This window comes from Ursus arctos, chromosome X, assembly GCF_023065955.2.
Source record: "Ursus arctos isolate Adak ecotype North America chromosome X, UrsArc2.0, whole genome shotgun sequence".
NCBI lineage: Eukaryota > Metazoa > Chordata > Mammalia > Carnivora > Ursidae > Ursus > Ursus arctos.
This window is the reverse complement of record NC_079873.1, coordinates 92,593,209-92,617,186: the sequence shown is the minus strand read 5'-3', so window position 1 is coordinate 92,617,186 and position 23,978 is coordinate 92,593,209. Positions and strand designations below refer to the sequence as shown.

At 39.0% G+C, this 23,978-nt stretch overlaps 1 protein-coding gene across 1 annotated transcript in view; it reads right to left on the bottom strand.

The window, feature by feature from the left end:
* WDR44 (WD repeat domain 44) overlaps window positions 1-23,978 on the bottom strand; it is an 82,427-nt gene that overhangs the window by 22,578 nt on the left and 35,871 nt on the right. Inside the window, exons 4-12 of the mRNA XM_026478871.4 lie at window positions 21,176-21,812; window positions 20,575-20,705; window positions 19,372-19,467; window positions 16,508-16,644; window positions 15,628-15,711; window positions 9,297-9,403; window positions 8,389-8,540; window positions 4,645-4,783; window positions 3,334-3,398 (exon numbers count right to left, since the gene is read on the bottom strand). Of these exons, the coding sequence (XP_026334656.1) occupies window positions 3,334-3,398; window positions 4,645-4,783; window positions 8,389-8,540; window positions 9,297-9,403; window positions 15,628-15,711; window positions 16,508-16,644; window positions 19,372-19,467; window positions 20,575-20,705; window positions 21,176-21,812 (1,548 nt within the window). The remainder of the gene's footprint in view (window positions 1-3,333; window positions 3,399-4,644; window positions 4,784-8,388; window positions 8,541-9,296; window positions 9,404-15,627; window positions 15,712-16,507; window positions 16,645-19,371; window positions 19,468-20,574; window positions 20,706-21,175; window positions 21,813-23,978) is intronic.

Genomic DNA, 23,978 nt, shown 5'->3' with positions numbered 1-23,978 from the left:
CTTGATTTCACCTCAGGTCACAATCGCGGGATCCTGGGATTGAGGCCTGCACTGGGCTCTGAGCTCAGCTTGGAGTTGGCTTAGTATTCTCTCTCTCCCTGTCCCTCTGCTCCTCCCCCACCCGACTCGTGCTCTCTAAAACAAATAATAAATAAAATCTTTAAAAAATATATAAAACAATCTATTAGTAGGACTGTTGAAATAAGAATACAAGATGGTACAAATAGTTCCTGTTTTTAATAATAATCAATGCCTGGAAGCTTTATGGTGAATTAAACTAATAAAAGCAAACCCTTCCCCAGAGCAAAGTTGTTAAAATTTTTACCGCTACATTAGTCAGTGAAGGCTTTATGAAGGAAGTGGGCCTTGAAGAATGGGCAAGCTCTGAATAGAAAGAAGGGAGATTACAGGCATCCAGATAAGGAGGGTAGGAACAAAGGCACAGAAGCAGAAATTCAACACTGATTCAGTCCCACCACAGTCAGGCACGGGGTTAGGTTTCAAGGACACTAAAATCTGTGAAGTGCAGTTTTTTGCCTTAAATCAGCTCAGAGTCCAGCTAGTGAGACAAACTGCCAAAGAAGACATGGTAAGTAATATCAGTGTCAAAATACCTATAATGTCCTGTCAGAACACAAATGAGGAACAATTTTGCCTGCCTGATTCAGGGAAAATATTAAGAGAAGATAGTTGAACTGAATCTTTTTTTCTTTTTGAACTGAATCTTGAAGGATGAATAGGGCTGTGCCCAGTGAGAAAACGGGACAGGGAGGGCACTGAGGGCAAAGCAAACAGCACAAAGGCACGAAAGTAAGAATGGTTAGGGTACAGACCTATTCCAGCATGGTGAGTAGGATGCATAGGCATCAGGCAATTAGAACTGAGTTAAAAAGGTAAGATGAAGGGACTCCCGGGTGGCTCAGTCGATTAAGCATCTGACTTCAGCTTAGGTCATGATCCCAGGGTCCTGGGATTGAGCCCCACATCAGGCTCCCTGCTCAGCAGGAAGTCTGCTTCTCCCTCTCCCTCTGCCCCAACTCCCGATTGTGCTCTCTGTGTCTCTCTCTCTTTCTCACTCTCAAATACATAAAATTTTCAAAAAAAAAAAAACTGCATTTACTATCATAAATTTTTTTTAAGGGTAAGATGAGGCAATGTCAGGAAGGGCCTTTATTCTGTAGGTGACAAGGAGCCACCGAAAGATTTTAAACCACAAAATGGCATCAGCTCTGGATTTTGGAAAAAAGCTGGTGGCAGTATAGAAAATGAATTCGGTAGCAACCGGAGACAGAAAAAACAATTAGGAAGCTACAGCAAACATCTCAATGAATGTTGAGGGCCTAGATAATGTGAGTGACAAGGAAGAATAAGGGGACAGATTCCAAGGGCATTTGTAGGTGAGGCAGAGTGGACAGAAATTTATAACTCATCTGATATGTGGGTAAGGAAAAAAGTAATGGAGTATCTTCTGATGAAGTTAAAAAAGTAACTTATGGATGCTGATGCCATTAAAGGCTCAAAAGAAAGAAGCAGGGTTGTGGGTAGGTAATAAAAATATTTCCATGAGTGAACATTAACACCTAGCCCGTTACTCAAGCCAGACAGCTGGGGATTGTCTTAGGCTATTCACCTGCCACCCCAGCTACTCAGTCAGTAAGTGCCAGAGATCCTACCTCTTCCACGTCTCTCAAATTCAGCTTATCATTATGGTTTTTAGACCCACTGTTTCATAATCAAAGTACCATTTCTCTCCTGGGTTAATAACCACTTATGTGGTCTCCCTGTGTCTAGCCTGGAAGCCCCCATCTAATCGATCCTTTACAGTATTTACCAGAATGCTCTTCCTGAAACAAAAATCTGAACATTTTAATTAAGTTCCTGATTGGAACCCCTCAAAGCCCCCTCCCGCCTCCCCTGCAGCTTACAGGACAAAGTCCAAATGTCTTAGTTTAACACAAACGGCCATTTAAAATCCTAATCCTGCCTACCTCTCCTCCAACAATTACACAAGCCTGCTTTGCTACAGCCACATGGAACTTCTGGCAGCACCATTAACATGCCATGCTGTTTCAGCATCCAGGCCTTTGCACTGGCTGTTCGCGCTGATGCGCTCCTTCCTTCCTTCTCTCACACAGTTAACTCCTGGCTCACACACAAAGCCTCCAGGAAGATTTTCCTCACGCTCTGATTTGTTGGGATAACGTCTATACTTGTGTAGTCCCTTCTGTAGAATATTACCATCTAATACTAGAATTGTGGATCTATCTATTTCACCAGTCAGCATAGTTCCTGAAGGCAAAGACTATGTCTCATTTGACTTTGCAGAATCTAGCAGTATCTGGCACATGTAACAGGCACTCAAAAAACATTTGTTGAGGGAGTTCTGTTCTAGACTTATTAGCCGATGTGCTTAGTGAATACACTGATGGAGAGATTCTATATATACTGTTATATCAAAAGGGTAGCATGCTCAAAAAGACCCTATTCTTATTTAAAAACCATAAAGCTATTCTCAAAGGAAACAAGAATTATGAAGGTAAAGCCAACTCAGGACTGGAGGCAACAAATGAATATGTCAAATAAGGATGGCCAAGGACACAACTCTGAAAAACAGCACCATTTAAGTAGGAGAAAGAGGAAGAGACAGCAAGGGTATAGGAAGAGAACAAGGAAAAATAGAACCATAGAAAGCTGAGAGGAATATGTTTAGAGTAGGGAAACATTAGTGTCAAATACTATAGAGACAATGAAATTTCAGGAAAATACTGTTGAGCAGGTGGACATTTTAGGTTCTTTGCTTACATCACCCTTGTCTAGATCAATACACAAGAAGCACACCCGACAGCTTAGAGTAAGATTCTCCAGTTTGCTTTTTAGGTGTAAAATTGGTTATATTTAACCTTCCAGCTATCCGACCAAATGAGAATCATTAAGATATTTTAAACTACCTGAAACTGTGATAAAGCATTTATTAAACCAAGAAGATGGAAAAATTAAAATATTTCTATATCTTTTTTCCTTTCCTTCATCACTCCTTATTCAGTATCCGGTTTTTTTTTAAATTGTAACATGGATTTGAGGGGAAGGGATTTTGTTTTAAGTCTGCATTAGTAGTTTGGGAGCTGGAGTAGTATCATGCACTGTACGACAGCTTTTAAAGATCACAATTTTTCATTTACCAATTCTAATAGAAGAAACTCTTATTTCTAATGTATCTTAATTAACTGCTTTCATGTAACTGTAATTTCTGATAGACGATAAGGTATTTTATTTTATGGTAAACAAATCAAATTATAGTACTTAACAAGAGTAACCATAAAATACTGAACATACCCCTGTATCTGTATCAGACTTTGACGAATTCAGACTTTCCTGAGAAGGTGACGGGGACACACGCCCTAAAAACAAAATAATAATTATAAAACGGCTTGTACGTACGTACACACACACACACACACAAAACATCGATCAGAAATAATGACACAGGAACACCTAATTAATAGTCACAGAATGTAACATGCTGAAAAAACACATTTCTAAATAAGTGAAGCATTAACTCTTTGGGCACCAAAATAATGGTTTTTATCATTTTTATAAAAAAAAATCTTTATAACCATATTGTCAATTTAATAAAATATTGTTAAATCCTCATTATTCATAGTGAATACAAACAAGATGAACAATAAAGGGGCACAAAGGGTCTGGGGTGGTAGAAGTCTCAAGGGCCACTGAAAATAGTCTTTCTGTTCCAGGCAGGGCAATAAAAAAAAGTATTTTAAACATAGTTTAACTTTTTGCCAACCCATTATCATCTTCAATTATGTATTATAACATAATGCAAGCAATACCCACAGGGCCCCATTTGCCAGTTTAGTGGATCTCCCCAGATTTCTATGTTCCTCAAACTGGTGCTTCAAATATACTTTATACTCCAGCCCATGACTGCTTATTCTTCTTTCTCTCATCCCTTAACTTCTAGGTTTCAGCCTTAGTTGGCTAGGGTGAGGATGGGAGCTGAAAGGAGGGGTTTGTGGAGAAAATTTATTGCAGTTAAATAATTACAACAAAAGAATCCCATAAACATAAACTCTTATTTACATCATGTCTACATGCTTTCCTGGTAAGTTACCAATATACAGAAATATTTTACACAGTTGTAATCATGGTGTAAATACATCATGTTCTGAGGTTTCTCTTTGTCATTTAACCTTCTTTCATATACCTCTGATGTACTGACAAATAACACTTCCTTTTCATGGCTGGGTCTCCTTTTTTCTTTACTTACTGGATGGATATTATTATTCTCATTCCTTTTCTAAATTAATCAGGTTATTTCATTTAAACCCAGGAGAGAACTAAAGGTTGTCAGGGGAAACCAAGTGACTTTGTTCTCAACAGCTGATGAATTAAACTCTGCACTATATTTCAAAAGGGATAAAGTCAAAAGCTCTATGGTAGCGTTTTCTATGGGATTTAGATGCTTTTTTGGTGTTGACTTCTGTCCTACTTTTAGGTTTGTGGCCATTATTAAAAATAGTGGTTGCTGCAAATGGTTACCAGAGAAGAGGGCATTATTATAACTAAAATGTAAAAATACCAGATGTCTCTATAGAGTTTTAAAGCCCACAAGTAAATCAAAAATACCTTCAGTATTGTATTTCATTCGCATATTGTTGAAATAGTCAAAAGCATTTTTTAAAGCCCATATTCTCACTACATTGTCTTGTCCAGCTGAGGCAAGTAATCGGCCACAGTGAGAAAATTTCATGGTCCAAACAGCTCCCTATGAAAACAAAGGAAGGTTCAGAGTTATTACTTTAAAAGTTCAAACATTTTTTTAAAGATTTTATTTTTAAGTAATCTCTACACCCAACGTAGGGCTCGAACTTACGAGCCCGAGATCAAGAGTCGCAAGCTCTACCAACTGAACGGGCCAGGCACCCCTAAGAGTTGAAACATCATTTTAAAGCCAAAGTAAAGAATTATTCCAAATTATACATACTAAGATAATGCTCATATTACTAACACTACTTAAGGCCAACAGTTCAATGATGCCACAATAACATGAAGAACTTTTAGGAGAAAGGTAGGATAAGATAGCAGCAGTTTACCATAATCTAAACTAACAAGTTCAAGCCCCAAGCCTTGTCCCGAGGTGGCCAAAAATCATTGTAAAAACATAAATCCTACTTGAGGATTTCAGTCTCCTAGCTGAACATAAGGGGGAGTGACATCGGAGGAGGCAGAGCCCTCAGGATACCACTAATACCCTTGATCAAGGCAGAGGGAAATACTGGCCCATGTTAGCAGTGACGCTCGTGGCACCGGCCATTTACAGGTGTTAGAATCGTGTGGTCTCATCCTGTTTTTCTCGCCAGAAACAAGATTTCACAAGTATTGTTAGAACTCCCAGATACTGCTAACAATAGGGAAGTGTATGAGTATGTGTTGGGAGGTGGGGGTGGGGTGATTTAAAACCATGAACCCTTAAGTTGGAAAAGCCAAATGCTACTACAACAAATACTGTTATAACTACTATTACAACACATATCTGCAGATCAAAAAGATTATCCAACTTATGAGGTGCCTGCTTAGTTGGGAGACCATGCAACTCTTGGTCTCCAGGTCGTGAGTTCAAGCCCTATGTTCGGTGTAGAGATTACTTTAAAATAAATAAACTTAAAAAAAAAATAATAAAGATTATCCAAGTTAGAGGTAACCGCTCATTTACTGAAACAGCATTCATTTCCATAAAATTCAAGTATATGAAGAAATTTGTTACTGGGAACCTACAAAATGAGACTTTATTTAAAACTGGAAATAATGAACGTGAATTAAAACAGTGCAAGGAAGTTCATTAGTTCCTTAAGGAAGTTACTATAATCAAGTCAAATATTTTACGTGGAGATTATAAGCACCAAGTTTAAATTCCAATCTGGCTGCCATCTGATATATTTATCGTTGCTTCCTCCCAGTTAAGCCACATTTTGGATTTAAAATATAAATAGATACATAGATTCCCCCCAATCAAAGACCCACAGCATCATTTGTCCAGTCCAGGAGTCTATTAGCAGCTTCCCTGTGTTCCTACCATTTTCAAGGCATAACTGCAACATCACTTGTGCACTTTATACCCACTTTGGTACATTTTAACTCTGGTAGAAAACTTGTAACTCTCTCTCCTGGTTTTAGCTGCCATTTTACAAAATACACTGACCTACTACAATATTTGTGTTAATTATTTAAAATACACCCAGGGAGGGGCGCCCGGGTGGCTCAGTTGGTTAAGCATCCGACTCTTGATTTCAGTTCAGGTCATGATCTTAGGGTCATGAGATCAAGCCCCGAATCGGGCTCTGTGCCCAGCATGGAGTCTGCTTGTTCCTCTCACTCTGCTCCTTCCCCTGCTCACTCACTTTCTCTCTCTCTCTCAAATAAATAAATAAAATCATTTAAAAATATACTCAGGGAACGTTTTAAATGTCTTCCAAATTTAACTGCTTTACAGTCTGGTACCTTTACACAGCTTTCTTAATGATACGGGCCTACAGTTTACTTATTCAGTAACTTTCACTTCTTGAGGGGCACCTGGGTGGCTCAGCTGGTTACAAGTCTGTCTTCAGCTCAGGTCATGATCTCAGGGTCCTGGGATCAAGCCCTGCAAGGGGCTTCACGATCAGCACAGAGTCGGCTTGGCTCTCTCTCTCTGCCCCACCCCTGCTTATGCTCTCTCTCTCTCAAAAAAATAAAATATTTAAAAACAAAAACTTTTACTTCTTGATATTTGCAAGCAACATATCTGATAAAGAGTTAGTATCCAAAATAAAGAACTTACCAAACTTAACACCCAAAAACAAGTAACACAGTTAAGAAATGTGCAAAAGATACAAATAGACATTTTTCCAAAGAAGATATCCAGATGGCTAACAGACCTATGAAAAGATGCTCAACGTCACTCATCATCAGGGAAATATAAATCAAAACCATGATGACATACCACCTCACATCTGTCAGAATGGCTAAAATTAACAAAACAAGAAACAACAGGACCCTTTTGTACTATTGGTGGGAATGCAAACTGGTGGAGCCACTCTGGAGAACAGTATGGAGATTCTTCAAAGAACTAAAAATAAAACTACCCTACGATCCAGCAATTGTGCTACTAAATATTTACCCAAAGGACACAAAAATAGAGATTTGAAGGGGTACATGCACTCCAATGTTTACAGCAGCATTATCAATAATAGTCAAACTATGGAGAAAGCCCAAATGTCCATTGACCGATGAATGGATAATGAAGATGTGATATGTCACACACAATGGGACACTACTCAGCAATCAGGAAGAATAATATCTTACCATTTGCAATGACATGGATGGAGCTAGAATGTATTATGCTAAGCAAAATTAAGTCAATCTGAGAAAGACAAATACCATATGACTTCACTCATATGTGGAATTTATTTTTTTAAGATTTTATTTTCATTTGAGATGGAGAGAGAGAGAACAAGTGAGCACAAGAGCCGGGAGAGGGAGAAGCAGACTCCCTGCTGAGCAAGGAGCCGGATGCGGGGCCCAACCCCAGGACTCTAGGATCATGACCTGAGCCGAAGGCAGCCACTTAACCGACTGAGCCACCTAGGCACTCCCATATGTGGAATTTAAAAAACAAAACAAAACAGATGAACATATGGGAAGTTGGTGGCGGGGGGGGGGGGGGGGGGGGGGGGGGGGAAGGAGAGGGAAACAAACCATAAGAGACTTTTTTTTTTTTTTTAAAGGAATTATCCATGAGAGAGAGAGAGCACGAGCGAGCATATGAGCGGAGGGAGGCACTGAGGGAGAGGGAAAGAGAATCTCAAGTAGACTCCCCACTGAGCACAAAGCCCAGTGAGGGACTCGATCCCAAAACCTTGAGATCATGACCTGAGCCGAAATCAAGAGTTAGATGCTCAACTGACTGAGCCACCCAGGTGCCCCAAACCATAAGAGACTCTTAACGACAGAGAACAAATTGAAGGCTGACGGAGGAAGCTGGAGGGGGGATGCACTAGATGAGTGATGGGTATTAAGGACGGCATGTGCTGTGATGAGCAGTGGGTGCTGTATATAAGTGATGAATCAATGAATTCTACTCCTGAAACCAATATTGCACTATATGTTAATGAACTAAAATTTAAATAAAAATTTAAAAAAACTTTCAGTTCTTGAACAATAATCCAGAGATAGACTCTGCATTACCTAGGCATTAAATCATTATTAATATTAATTTAATCTTCTTGAGTCAGGTTAGCAAAATTATATACATAAGAGGTACGCTTTATAGAAGCCAAAGTACTTCTCTCAATGAAAACAGAATCAATCCTGAAAAATATAAAGGTTGCTTACCATATGCTCCCCACTAAGATCTTGCACCACTTTGATCTGATCAAAATCGTAAGGTCCTTTGAAACCATGCGCTGCTTTGAATTTGACTGGTCTTGTATATGGCATTCCTTCATCATCACTTGACGAAGGATCATCTTGATCAGTATGAAACACTGAATAGAAAAGCAATATAGAAATCATCACTAGCTAATGCAGATAAAGCTACGATCAGATTTTGATTCTACTGTTTACTGAGAAAATTTATTAAATGGAAAAGCACTATCTATTACTGAATAGCATATTGGTGAAGGGCATGGGATCTGGTGCCAGACTGTCTGGGTCCAAATCCAGCTCTGTCATTTATTGTCTGTGTGACCACAGCCAAAGCACTGGACCTTTCTGTGCCTTGGTTTTCTCATCTATAAAATGGAGATAATAACAGAACTTAACTCATAGAATTTTTATGAAGGTTAAATGAACGAATACAGGTCCAAATGCTTAGAACAGTGTCTGGCACAAAATAACTACTGTATTAGTGCTTATTAAATAAAATAAATGAGTACAATTACAACAAAGGCACAGGAAGTTAACAGCTGTATAAATTTAGAAAATTTTCCAAATTTTGAAAATATTTATAAAAACTAAATAAACTTACAAAACTAATTTACAACTGATTAATGAACACTCATCTCTTCCAGGTTGCCACAGTTACAAAGTATGTATAAATTCAGGTTTAAGATGAACAAATTTATTTTTCTTCCTACTCATAAAATTAAGTAATACCTAGAATAACATGATTTACTGAGATGCTGTTTGCTACAAAGGTTTCTTACTTTCAGTAAAACAGAATGCTTCTTATAAATTATAGGCTAAATTTGGATGATTACAAATCAATTAAATATTCATTTGCAATGTTCTATTTCACTTACCTTCGTCTCTAACACTTTTAACTTTATTCACAGCACGTTCACCATATTCCTCTGCAAGGTGCTTTGCTCTCTTTACTGATTTTCCTAAGAACTTCTTTAGTTGAGTCCTTATCAAAAATACAAAAAAAAAAATTACTTTTTTTAAAAGATTTTACCTATTTGAGAGAGATCAAGCACACGAGCAGAAGGAAGGGCATTGGGAGAGGGACAAGCAGACTCCCTGCTGAGCAAGGAGCCTGACCCAGGGCTCAGTCTCAGGATCCTGAGATCATGAACTCTTAACTGATTGAGCCACCCAGGTGTCCCCCAAAACCAAAATTATTTATTAACTAACTGTAAAAGCTCAATAATTCACTGATAATCTCATAATTGTGACAAGTAAAGTATATTATTTTGAAATAACTCCTTCTTAACATAAAAAGTAGGCCTTTGAGTTCCTATATCCTTTGTTCTATGGAATAAATACGTTCAAGTCAATATGGCTACAAAGAAAACACAGACACTGCTCCCGGATGTACAAATGTACAATATCATATACTCTAAAGCATTGGTTTTCTTTTCTTTTTTTGAGACAGAAAGAGAGCTCAAGAAGAGGTTGGGGGCAGAGGGAGAGGGGGAGAGAGAGAATCCCAAGCAGACTCCTTGCCCAGAGAGGAGCCCAACAGGGGCTTGATCTCAAAATGCTGAGACCATGACCTGGGCTGAAATCAAGAGCCGAATGCTTAACTGACTGAGCCACCCAGATGCCCCTCAAGCATTGGCTTTCAATGGTAAATAATAAATTGGTGGGGAAGAGGTGGGAGGGGAGTATTTAAAGTGCATGAACCTGAGACCCATCTGCAACTCATGATTTAGAGGGTCTCAGGTGGGGCCATTAATCTGCTATGAGAATGTCTTTGAGAAGACTGCTTTAAAGATAATTCTTGGGGAGCCTGGGTGGCTCAGCTGGTTGAATGTCTGAATCTTGACTTCAGCTTAGGTCATGATCTTGGGTCATGATACTGAGTCCCACGTTGGGCTCTCAGCTCAGCGGGGAGTCTACTTGAGATTCCCCTCCTTTCCCTTGGCCCCTCCCCCCCATCTGAGCTCAAGCTCTCTTTCTCCCCCTAAAATACATAAATAAATCTTAAAAAAAAATAAGAGTAATCCTTAAAAACACATTTTACCAATAAAAAAACTAGGGATGCCTGGCTGGCTCAGTCAGAAGAGCATGCGACTCTTCATCTTGGGGTTCTGAGTTCGAGCCCCACATTGAGCGTAGAGATTACTTAAAATCTTTTTTTTTTTTAAAGATTTTATTTATTTATTTGACAGAGAGACAGCCAGCGAGGGAGGGAAACAGGCAGGGGGAGTGTGAGAGGCAGAAGCAGGCTCCTAGCGGAGCAGGGAGCCCGATGTGGGGCTCGATCCCAGAACGCTGGGATCACGCCCTGAGCCGAAGGCAGATGCTTAACGACTGCGCCACCCAGGCGCCCCTTAAAAATAAAATCTTAAAAAAAAAAAGAAAAAGAAAGAAACTATAAAGAGGTATTTACTTACAGAATAAAATGTTTGGTACCCTATGATGGCCTTTTGTCTCTTCTCTTTCAGTTTGGATATTTGCATGCAATACAGTTAGGCTGAGCTTTACCAGGAGGTATTCCCAAACACAATGTAATGGAAGTATGCATCTCAAGCTTCCATAAATAGGACTTATTTATTGCTTTTTTAATAATCTCAGTCTCAAATTTCATATATTAAGATCATAAAAAAACAAAGCACAGTACATACATGATATTTAAAACCGAAACAAAATTTACAGGAGGAAATTTTTACCAATTCAGGGGAGTTTGTGATATTAAAGGGTAGTATCTGAAAGAGTTGCTAATCTATATATACAAAGATGTTCACTGCAGCATTATTTACAAAGCATGAAAAGTAGAAAAAAAAGCATAAAAAGTAGAGATAACCTGAGCTTTCATCAACAGAGGAATGGATAAGTTAAGTGCCAGTATATTCTTACAATGGAATGCAATAAAATAAATGAGGCAAACCTCAGTTCTTCCAAAGTACCAACCTCTTAGTCACCTCAGGCCAATGCACATGTTATTTCTGCCTGGCACATTCCTCCCCTGGCTAATTTCTACTCATCTTTTAGGTCTTGGACCAAACAGTTATTTCTCAAAAAAGCCCTCCTTGACTCTTTAGAGCAGGTTTTCCTGTTTTAAACTCCAATAGTACCCCATATATTTCTTTTATTGCAATTACTACAAATGTAGCTAGATCTGTGTAATTATGTTTAGTATCTGTTTCTCCTATTTAACTGGAAGCTTCAGGAGGGCAGAAACTATGATTGTCTTAACTATTGTATCTGTAGCACTGAACTCCCATATCTGGCTGATAGAAAGGCTATAATATATTTACTATTGATATGATATGAAGAAATGTTCATTACATATATTTTTAAAAAGCAAACTTGGGGTGCCTGGGTGCCTCAGATGGTTAAGTGTCTGCCTTCGACTCAGGTCATGATCCCGGGATCCTGGGATCGAGCCTTGCATCAGGCTCCCTGTTCAGCAGGGAGTCTGCTTCTCCCTCTCCCTCTGCTGCTACCCCTGTTTGTGCTCTCTTGCTCTCTGTCAAATAAATAAAATCTTTTAAAATAAATAAATAAAATAATAGGGGCGCCTGGGTGGCACAGCGGTTAAGCGCCTGCCTTCGGCTCAGGGCGTGATCCCAGCGTTATGGGATCGAGCCCCACGTCAGGCTCCTCCGCTATGAGCCTGCTTCTTCCTCTCCCACTCCCCCTGCTTGTGTTCCCTCTCTCGCTGGCTGTCTCTATCTCTGTCTAATAAATAAATAAAATCTTAAAATAAATAAATAAATAAATAAATAAATAAATAAATAAATAAATAAAATAAAAAAAGCAAGCTGACAGGGCACCTGGCTGGTTCAATCAGCAGAGCATGCAACTCTTGATCTCAGGGTTGTGAGTTCAAGCCTTTTGTTGGTCATGGAGCTTACTTAAAAAAAAAAGGGCAAAAAAAAGCAAGCCAATAAACTATAGGCAGACAGTATTAATCCTACTTTTGTGAGAAAAAAAAATTCTATGGAGAATACACCTAATTATTAACACTGGTTATTTCTGGGGGTGAGAGTATGAGAGACTTTCATTTTCCATATTTCTGTATTAGTTTTTCTGTTCCTGTTCTTGTTGTTAAAGTAATCTCTACACCCGACATGGGGCTAACACTCACAACCCTGAGATCAAGAGTTGCAGCTCCACTGACTGAGCCAGCAAGGCCAGGTATCCCTGTATTAGTTTTGATATCAGAAAACACAGATGATAAACCATTTTTTAAATTACTATATAAGGGGGTGCCTGCGTGGCTCAGTTACGTGTCCAACACTTGGTTTCATCTCAGGGTCAGGAGATGGAGCCTCATGTCAAGCTCCGTACCCCCTCTCTCCCTCTGCCCTCCCCCTAACACACCCCCGCCCCCCACCCCGCTCGCACATGTGCTCTTAATCTCTCTCTCTCAAAAAAAAAAAAATCACTATAAGGTCTCAGGGCATTTGGCTGGCTCAGGTGGTGGAATGTGTGACTCTTGATCCCAGGGTTGTGGGTTCGAGCCCCATGTTGGGTATAGAGATTACTTAAAAATAAAATCTTAAAAATAAAATCATGGGGTGCCTGGGTGGCTCAGTTAACCATCTGCCTTCGGCTCAGGTCGTGATCCTGGGGTCCTGGGATCGAGCCCCACAACAGGCTCCCTGCTCATCAGAGAGCTTGCTTCTCCCTCTGCCCCCTCCCTGCTTGTGTTCTCTCACGATTTCTCTCTCGTGCTCTCTCTCAGATGAATAAATAAAATCTTTTTAAAAAAAAAATCATTATAAGGTCTCTGCTACCTGTAACTCAGAAGTTATATTTTCTGGGTAACTATAGGTTTACTACTACTTTAAGTAAGAAAGCATATTTTAATCATTTTGGATGAGAACATTTCTAAAATATATATTTTTTGTGCCTTCTTCAATGGCACTTAATGTTCAATAAATTGCTTTCTTTATTAAACACAGCCAGTTACCACCTTTACTGTGAATATACTCAGGGCCTTTCAAATGGATTAAGTAGGCCATAATATCAGCTCCCCCTCAGCCTTCAGGGCAACAGAGCAGGGCCCAGGGAAGCCAGAACCGTGAGCAGACTCTTCCAGCCATCAATAGACTCATTAGTTTATCCAGTGTTCAGTGGAACTATTACTATGTTTTCTGTGTGTCGTGTCGAGAAAAAGTTGAAAGCAGTACCATATGGAACAGCTGTGCTATGTATGAGTCCTTTTATCATTTTTTGGATTCCTCTCTTGCAATCAAAATATTACCTGACGATATTATGTGTTGACCTACATGTTGTCACAGTTTGCTACTTCTATTTTGTTTGACCTCAGACACCAGATGACCAGATTTTTTAAAAATTCTGTAAAAAGTAAGTATAATGGCTTTGAATAAACCTAAGGAGCTTTTCTTTAAGAAAAATAATGAGCCGGGGTGCCTGGGTGGCTCAGTGGGTTAAGCATCTGACTCCTGCTCTCAGCTTAGGTCTTGGTCTCAGGGTTGTAAGTTCAAGCCCATGAAGAACTTAAAATAAAAAGAAGACGGGGCGCCTGGGTGGCTCAGTCGCTAAGCGTCAGCCTTCGGCTCAGGGCGTGATCCCGGCATTCTGGGATCGAGCCCCGCATTAGGCTACTCCGCTGGGAGCCTGCCTCTTCCTCTCCCACTCCCCCTGCTTGTGTTCCCTCTCTCGCTGGCTATCTCTCTCTCTGTCAAATAAATAAATAAAATCCAAAAAAAAAAAAAAGAAGAAGAAAGAAAAAGAATGAGCTTTAATGCATGGAGTAAGTGACAGCTCTCCTGTGTGTTTACCCATCTCCTTAATTATTCCTAATTCTCTGATTTCTGAGAGTTGCCACTGCTAGACAGCCAAGCTCCAGATATCTGAGGTTTCATCATACACCTGCATTGTGGGTAAATCTTTTCCAAGAATTCTCAATGCTTTCTTTGATACACTTCCCATACTAGGAAAAGATCAAATTATAGAGGAGAATCTGTTTTGGGAAATTACTGTCAAATAAGTGACCAGTGTATAATCAAGCAAAATCTATATGCCCACCATTTGTGCTAGATGTTTGTAAGGGAAACAGAGGGATGTCATGATTACAATCCTTTTGCAACATATGATTTCATTATTTTGCACCTATTTATCTTGTTTTTAAAAGTCAGAAAACAGGGGCGCCTGGGTGGCTCAGTCGTTAAGCATCTGCCTTCGGCTCAGGGCGTGATCCCGGCGTTCTGGGATCGAGCCCCACATCAGGCTCCTCCGCTGGGAAGCCTGCTTCTTCCTCTCCCACTCCCCCTGCTTGTGTTCCCTCTCTCGTTGGCTGTCTCTATCTCTGTCAAATAAATAAATAAAATCTTAAAAAACAAAAAGGCAGAAAACAGGGACGCCTGGGTGGCTCAGTTGGTTAAGCATCTGCCTTTGGCTCAGGTCACGATCTCATGGCTCTGGGACTGAGTCTCACGTTGGGCTCCTTACTTATCGGAGAGCCTGCTTCTCCCCCTGCCTGCTGCTCCCCCTGCTTTACTCTCTCTCTCTCTGACCAATAAATAAATAAAATCTTTTAAAAAAATTAAAAAACGAAAGTCAGAAAACAGGGTGCCTGGTGGCTCAGGTCATGATCCCAAGGTCCTGGGATTGAGCCCTGCGTGGGACACTCTGCTCATGTGGGAAGTCTGTTACTCCCTCTCCCTCTACCCCTCCCCCTGCTCGTGCTCTCTCTGTTTGTCTCTCTTAAATAAATAAAATCTTAAAAGAACTCAGAATACACTTTAAGATAACATAAAATAAAGGTAAAATGTTAAGTGTAAGTTATGTAGACAGTAGGTGTCACCGAAAGTGAGAAAAGGAAATTTACTAGGAAGCAGAGTAGTTGGGAAAAATTGTATAGTTGAATTGAGAAAAACAGGATTTGAAAGCAACTTTAAGACCAATCATGTTCTACTAACACTTCTGCTACCTACTATCAGAAAAATAATACAGGCATGATGCAGAATTTATTGACCATTTACTCTTTGTCAGATACTATAGAAATGACCACCAACACAGCCTCAAGCAACTCATAATCCATTGGCTGGGGACAGGAAATGGTGGTGGGAGATGGACATATAAACTAGATAGAGCATAGATTTAAAACAGTAAGGCAATTCTCGTATTTTTTAAATAAAAGCTTGAAATAAAGAAAAGAGATGTACTGTAACTCACGTCTGAAATAAAGAAAAGGAATGTACTGTAACTCACGTTTTCTGTTTTAACCTTCCACCATCAGTATCTGTTGTCTGAGACTGTAACTTCTCTTCATCATCTGACTGTGCCGCATCATTACTATAAGGGGAAGAAGTCATTTTAAAAGAAGCCATTTCCCCTATACCTCTCAACAATCTACGTATACTATATACTCAGGCACTCAGAATAAAACTACGTTAACATACTTTATAGAAGTTTAATTTTAATGATGATTCTGAGAATGTAAGACTTGACAGATCAAAAACTAGAATCTTTAAGCATGGTGTAATGTACAAAATGCAAGTGAAAGCAATTTAGGAACTTAGGGAAAACCTACTACCGACAAGGCTTTTTGTTGGACAAAACGTGCTGCACAGAAATGACAGTTTAACTTCCTCTTCGCTCTTCAGGTACATCACGTATTACACTTTATTAAGATTTGCTTTCACAATTATCATTTCTTCGATCTACATACATCTCACAGTAAAGTTAATCACCTCACTCTAAAGCCATTTTCTGACCTACAAAGATAACACAATCACTTATAAAATTTGTGGTTCTTAAAGCAAGGTTTCAGAAACCAGGTATTCATTCCACATGGCTTTTTACCCTCAATATATTTCAATAATGTCACTAGTATTATATAAATCGTTTAAAAAGAAAAATGAAATACTATGAGATTTCAGATATATACTATTTTCCCCAAGTAACTGTATGGTCTTAAGAGAGAACAATGTTGAAGAATACGTACATTAACTAACTCTATTTTAATTCCAAATTTAAAAAAAGAAGACTGAATGAAACCAAATTAAGGACTGTTACAGTTCATAAACACAGAAATCTTCGCCACCACTCTGAAACACTACAAATGATAAATAGTAACAACAGGCCATACCTTACATATTCCTTAGTCCTTCTCATGATGTGCAGAGTGAGAGGATTAATACCTGTTGGCAGTTTCTCTTCCGCAAGACTCAAAGGTATTTCTTCTCCAGTATCCAGGTTCTTAATCATGACACTGGCTAAAATTTCCTGAGGTAAAAAATAACACCAAGAGGACCTATAATTTAATTATCTTTTTGAGTCTGCAAAATCCTCAAATATTTAAGCTAAGGACTTTCTAGATACATTCAGTACGGTGTACAATAATTTTTAACTTCTTTTGTGAGATACAATTCATACACTGCAAAATGCACTCATTTAAAGTGTATAATTCAATGATTTTGAGTAAATTCAGAGTTGTGCAACAGTCACCTTAAGTTTAGAATATTTCCACTACCTCAAAAAGAAACCTCATACCCATTAAATGTCATACCTCATTCCCCTCTCCTCCCAGCCCCTGGCAACGACTATTTACTTTTTGTCTCTATAGTTTGCCTATTCCAGACATTTCATATAAATCAAATCATCCCATATGTGGTCTTTTGTGATTGGCTTCTTTCACTTAGCACCGTGTTTTCAAGGTTCATCCATACTGCAGCATGTGTCAGAACTCCATTCTTAATTGCCAAAAAACAGTCCATGTGGATTGGATATACCACATTTTATTTATCCATTCATGGGCAATGAACGTTTGTGTTGTTTCCATACTGGCTATTATGAATACTTGTATACATTTTTTTTAAAGATTTTATTTATTTGAGAGAGAGAGAGAGAGAAAAGAGAGCACACGAGCATGAACAGGGGGAGGGCTAAGGGCAGAGGGAGAAGCAGACTCCCTGCTGAGCAGGGAGCCCCATGCACAGGGCTCAATACCAGGACCCTGAGATCATGACCTGAGCCAAAGGCAGACGCTTCACCAACTGAGCCACCCAGGTGCCCCACCTGTGTACATTTTTTTTGTGTGGACATATATTTTCATTTCTATTTGGTGTATACATAGGAGAAGAATTGCTGAGTCATGGTAACTCAATGCCTAATGCTTTGAGGAACTGCCATACCGTTTTCCAAAGTAAAATAATTTTTTCAAACGTATCATTTAAAAGAAATGAAAACTGGGGCGCCTGGCTGGCTCAGTCGGTGGAGCATGCGGCTCTTAATATTGGGGTTGAGTTTGAGCAACACGTTGGGTGTAGCGATTACTTAAAAATTAAAAGAAAAAATCTTTAAATAAAGAAAAAAGACATGAAAACTAAGATTTTGCTTCAAAACTTTATTCAGAATAAATTGGCCAACTGATGTATACTAAATTTTAATGGTAAGCACTGAGTCTGTATACACTGTACATCACCTAACAAGTATAAAAACGTATAACATCAAGTTCTTTTTAAGCCCACCTTCTATTAAATTTGGGCTTTGTTTTTAATACATTTATTCTACCACATAATGGTATAAAAAGGTAATTTTAAGTTAGAGCTGCAAACTCCAGCATATTAAAAAAAACAAAAACTGGGGCGCCTGAGTGGCTCAGTCAGTTAAGCGTCTGCCTTAGACTCAGGTCATGATCCCAGAGTCCTGGGATCAAGCCCTGAGTCAGGCTCCCTGCTCAGTGGGGAGCCTACTTCTCTCTCTCTTCCCTACTTGTGCTCTCTGTTGCTATCTCTGTCTCTCTCTCTCTCTCAAATAAATAAAATCTTTAAAAACAAACAAAAAAAACAGAAAACAAAACAAAACAAATAAACCCAAAACTGGGATGCCTCATTGGCTCAGTCAGTAAAGCATGTAACTCTTTTTTTTTTTTAAATGATTTTTTATTATATTATGTTAGTCACCATACAGTACATCCCCAGTTTCCGATGTAAGGCTCGATGATTCATTAGTTGTGTATAACACCCAGTGCACCATGCAATACGTGCCCTCCTTACTACCCATCACCAGTCTATCCCATTCCCCCACCCCCCTCCCCTCTGAGGCCCTCAGTTTGTTTCTCATAGTCCATAGTCTCTCATGTTTCATTCCCCCTTCTGATTACCCCCCCTTTCTTTATCCCTTTCTTCCCCTACCGATCATCCTAGTTCTTATGTTCCATAGATGAGAGAAATCATGATACTTGTCTTTCTCTGCTTGACTTATTTCACTTAGCATTATCTCCTCCAGTGCCGTCCATGTTGTAGCAAATGTTGAGAACTCGTTCTTTCTGATAGCTGAGTAATATTCCATTGTATATATGGACCACAACTTCTTAATCCAGTCATCTGTTGAAGGGCATCTCGGCTCCTTCCACGATTTAGCTACTGTGGACATTGCTGCTATGAACATTGGGGTGCATATGGCCCTTCTCTTCACTACGTCTGTATCTTTGGGGTAAACACCCAGTAGTGCAATGGCTGGATCATAGGGTAGCTCAATTTTTAACTTTTTAAGGGACCTCCACACTGTTTTCCAGAGTGGCTGTACCAACTTGCATTCCCACCAACAATGTAGGAGGGATCCCCTTTCTCCACATCCTCTCCAGCAATTGTTTCTTTGTAAAGCATGTAACTCTTGATCTCAGGGTTATGAGTTTGAGCCCCACATTGGGTGTAGTGTTTACTTAAAAATAAATAAATAAATAAAAATAAATAAAATATAAATTTTTTTATTATCTAAGAATATCAATTTTCATTTTTTCCTTCTACATTAATTTTTTTGCTTAATAACAATAAACTTAAAAAAATTTTTTAATCATGGTAAAATATTTTTAGCTGTATAGTTCAGTGATATTAAACACATTCACAATGCTGTGCAACCATAACCACCATTTATCTTGAGAACCTCTTCATCTTTTCACTCTGACTTTTATATTTTATGTTTTTAAGAACAAAAAAAATCGAATCATACCTCATCAGTAAGCTCTCTCCCAGAGTTGGATCTAGGTCTCTGAGGGCCCATCACTTCACCTGCTATGGTCTGCCCATCAGGTGCTTTTCCATTTTCCTAAAATTACAATTTTATAAACAGAAAGTAGACGAGTCAATTTCTACAAACACTCAATTATTCATTACCACACACAGTTTAAAGAATTCCATACTTCACATAATGGAGCCTACTGAAAATTTAAATGAAACACTCCATTTCAGTCCTTTATTATTCCCAGCATGCTGAAAAACATTAGGTATCAAAACCACTGCTGCCCATGAAATAATGTCTTAGTCTTGAAAGCAAATAAATGTTCTATTTGAACCTGACCCAAAAGCAGTTCTCTACTAGCAGAATGCCAGCACTAAGGGTGCCATTAATCAGAGCTATACTTGTGCTTATCTTGAAGGCAGGGGTTGGCAAACTTTTGTATAAAGAGCCAGACAGTAAATGTTTTAGGCTTTCTGCTTCACATATAGTGTCTATCACATATTCCTTTTTTTTTTCTTACAATCCTTTAAAAATGTAAAGACCATTCTTAGCTCAGGGACTCTATGAAAACAGGCTACTGCGTCTCTGCTCTAAGGCTATGACAAGACTGAAGTGCCATATCTCCCAGTCTGCTAACCTGTCCCTACCATAGATACCACATAAGCCTTGAGTCCCAGAAATTGGGCTAAGGTAAAAATTCATGCTCTCACGTGCTTTCTATCGCCTCATATAGGGATATACAGCCTAGTATATGAAGGTTTTTTTCATGATTAGGTAAAGGAAATTGTAAATAGAAGTCCTCAATTTTGACCACCATAGGTAAGGTAAATAAAGACTGTAGTTGATGTTTATTAACATTATAATAATGTTACAAATAGCAGTATCTTTCATTTTTTTGATTGCCTACTGCATGCCAGGTACTTGGCATATTTTATTTCACTTCATCCTTGCACGACACCTTCAAGGAAGGTTTTCCCCTCATTTTATCAATGGGACATCTGAAACTCAGATATTAGTTTGTTAGAATCACCTAGCTATGTAGTAGCAGAGCTAAAAAAGGGATATAAGACGGCCAGGTTTTAAGGACAAGGAAATATTTTGCCTAGAGAAGAAAGAAGGTTCGACAAGCAACAAACCAGACAGCTACAGAAAGTTGTTAAAGTCTCTTATCAAAAATAACATGAATTCACGAACCTGGGCAGTAACTACTTTATCTCCACTGGTAGCACTTGCCAAGTCAAGAGAAGGCTGAGAATCCTTGACTGTATTCTCTGAAGCCATGTTCGTACTTAGGAGAGTATCAGATGTAATATTCTCTTTGGGAACTGCAATGTCAATAATGATAGTAATGATGATGATGATAATGGCAATAACTAGTATTTATATAGGACCTTACATAGAGCTTCAAAAGTGATTTAACCTTTGTCTGATTCTTACAACAATCCCATAAGGAAAGTGGTTTTATTACTCTCATTTTATATATGGAGAAACCAGGGTTCGAAAAAGTTATTTCAATTCCTCAAAGTTATACAACTTACACACGAAGAGATCTACATCTTGAATTCAGATCTTAAGTCTCCAATGGTAACAGATTTGAAAGTCTGAAGTCTACTAAAATGTTCGAACACAGTAACTTACTACCAATGTAAACACTTTCACCTTTTATTACTAAAATAACTTTTATAACTTGGTCATGGTCATTGACGTGGTTGTATATAGCATAAACTGAAACAAAACCAGAAAGTAAAATTCCAAAATCTCTCCACAAAAAGTTCTTTCTCAATTAAATACTTGCCATCTAGATCAGGCGTTTTAAGGGCCTCAAACTCCAATTCGCTTTTCTTTTTTCTTGGTGGTGGAGCAGGTCGAGATGGAGGTGGGGGTCTGGGAGGTGGGAAATTAGTTGGAGGGGGAGGGCGTGCTGGAACAGGCTTCTTAGTACTAGCCACAATGTCAGGTTCTGGAGTAAGCTGTCTTGGGGGTTTGGCGGGAGCCACTTCTTCCATGGCAGCAAAATCTTTAGTAGATAAAGAGTCTGAGGACACAGGTTCTAGAACATCACCACTTCCTTTGACTTCCATGGCTTCCTTGTTCAATACTTCTGTTTCAGTTTCAGGCACATTATGCTGCTCAGCTGAACTTATTTCAGTTAACTTAGTGATTTCATCAACTGACTTCTCATAAGTGTCATCAGAAGGAAAACATCTTCTTGATTCTAATTCAGTTTCTTCAATTGCATTCTGACTCTCTGCCTTTTTGGAATCTTCCGGTACTTGATCTATGGCTAACAGTCCAGGTATATTGCTAAGATCTGTTCCAGCTACAATAGAACTGGCAGTAGCCTGGTCAGAGTGCCCTTTTCCTTTGGAATCCGAAGAGTCGTCTTCCAGCTGTAGTACTTTCTGACTCTCCTCAATAATACTTTCAATAATCTGATGAAAGGTTAAAAAGCAGTTTTTAAAAAATGAGGCTATTTACAAGAACATAACAGCTAATCATTTACATAGTACTTACTATGTGCCAGGGAATGTTATTAACACTTTACCTTTTTAATCTTTACAATAACTCTATGAGATCGCACTCTTAATATCATCATTACACAAATGAAGGAACAAAAGCATAGAGGGATCAAGTGATTTGTCCAAGGACACAGAGCTAGTGAGTGATGAAGATGGCAAAAATCCCGGGAGTTTGGTTCCAGAATCTGAACTCTTAACCATTATAATAGGGAATCTGCTAGTATGTATAATCACAATAGTTCAAACAACCCTGTAAAATAAAGTTCAGACCTAAATTTACATTCAGATTCTTCATGTCACTGTTCATTTACATATTTATGCCAAGTCAGTTACAGTAACAACCTACTGCTTTTAGCCTAGTTAACAAAACCATGAGAATCAAAACCACCGAGCACAAGAATTTGAATTGTTTAGTTCTGAACTCAAGCCCAAGACAGAAAAGGCCAGCAGATGCAGCGAGATTAATAGTCTTAAACAAACTACACCTAATACTCCACTATTCAGAGAAATGTCAGGACCACGAAAAGAGTTCACTCAGCTCACCTTGCCTTTTTCCCCATTCTATTTCTTTTCTGTAGCTGAAAAATACAGATAGGGTTTCTATATCTTATACCAACATTTAGAAGAAAAGATATTTTCTACTCAGTACTGTCATTATTACTACATACAATCTCCCAGTCCACTTATCTTTCCACCATGCCCAACCATGGATGACTTCTGCTTTCTCAATTCCTTGGCTCCAGAAAGTTAACAGAATGTGTCACAGACCCATCCTGATCTGGCTTACCACAAATTCATGCTGACTTCAACTGGATATGACTGCCACCCAGTAATATTCTTCCCTGATTTCCCAGCACAGTCCACATAATGATTTTTCTTAAACTTCAAATTGTTATCCTAGTTTTTTTTTTTTAAGATTTATTTATCTGAGAGAGAGAGAGAGAGAGCATAAGCGGGGGGGGGGGGGTAGGGAGTGGCAGGCAGACGGGGAGGGAGAAGCAGGCTCCCTGCTAAGCAGGGAGCCTGACAGGGGGCTGGATCCCAGGACCACCTGAGTGGAAAGCAGCCGCTTAACCAACTGAGCCACCCAGGTGCCCCTTATCTTAGTCTTAATTACACTTTTTACCAGAGGAATATTAACTAGAGTCCACCTACTTTGTCAATTAGGTGGTTACTGAGCACTGAGTGCCTTAGTGATAACAGAAGCCAGTGGGTTTAAGAATGAGTAAGAGGTGACAACATAGAGATAGCCAGCACAATCTATGTTTTCAAAAAGCTTGGCTATAAATGGAAGAGGCTGGAAGAAAGTGACCCAGCATTTTTACAAACTGAGGGGAAGGAGTCAATGGAAAGTAAGATAATGAAGTTCTGGAGAAGAAAAGAAAGAGGGTCTATTGTGTATTAGGCCAATACACATATTTTCTATTTAATCATCACACAGGCCTTGAGGTAGCTAGATTTTTTCCCTTCTACAGAAACAGGAATCTGAGGTAACAGCATTAAGAAGTTTGTCCAAGAAGAAAAAAAAAAGAATTTTGTCGAAGGTCCCACAGCTATTAAACTACAAAGTCAAAACTGAAATCCAGGTTTTTCTAAAAAATCCAGTGTTTTTTATATTATAGCATGTTATTTTGGACAGGCAAAAAACAATAATACTAAGTTCTCAGACTTGAAAAAGAGGCAAAAGATGAAAACAAATTTGCAGGTAAGGGAAGTGAGAGCAGATGAAAAGGTGTAAATGCAGGCTTCTTAGTCTCTAATGCCTACGTGCAGTCATAAACAAGGTTATCTGCTGAAAGCAAGCAGGATACATGTGGGCACAGTGAGCATGAGGTGACTGTAAAGGTCTGAAATAATCACTATAGGGGCGCCTGGGTGGCTCAATCGTTAAGCGTCTGCCTTTGGCTCAGGTCATGATCCCAGGGTCCTGAGATCGAGCTCTGCATCGGGCTCTCTGCTCAGCGGAAAGCCTGCTTTTCCCTCTCCCACTCCCCCTGCTTGTCTTCCCTCTCTCGCTGTGTCTCTCTCTGTCAAACAAATAAAATCTTAAAAAAAAAAAAAAAAGAATCACTATGCATG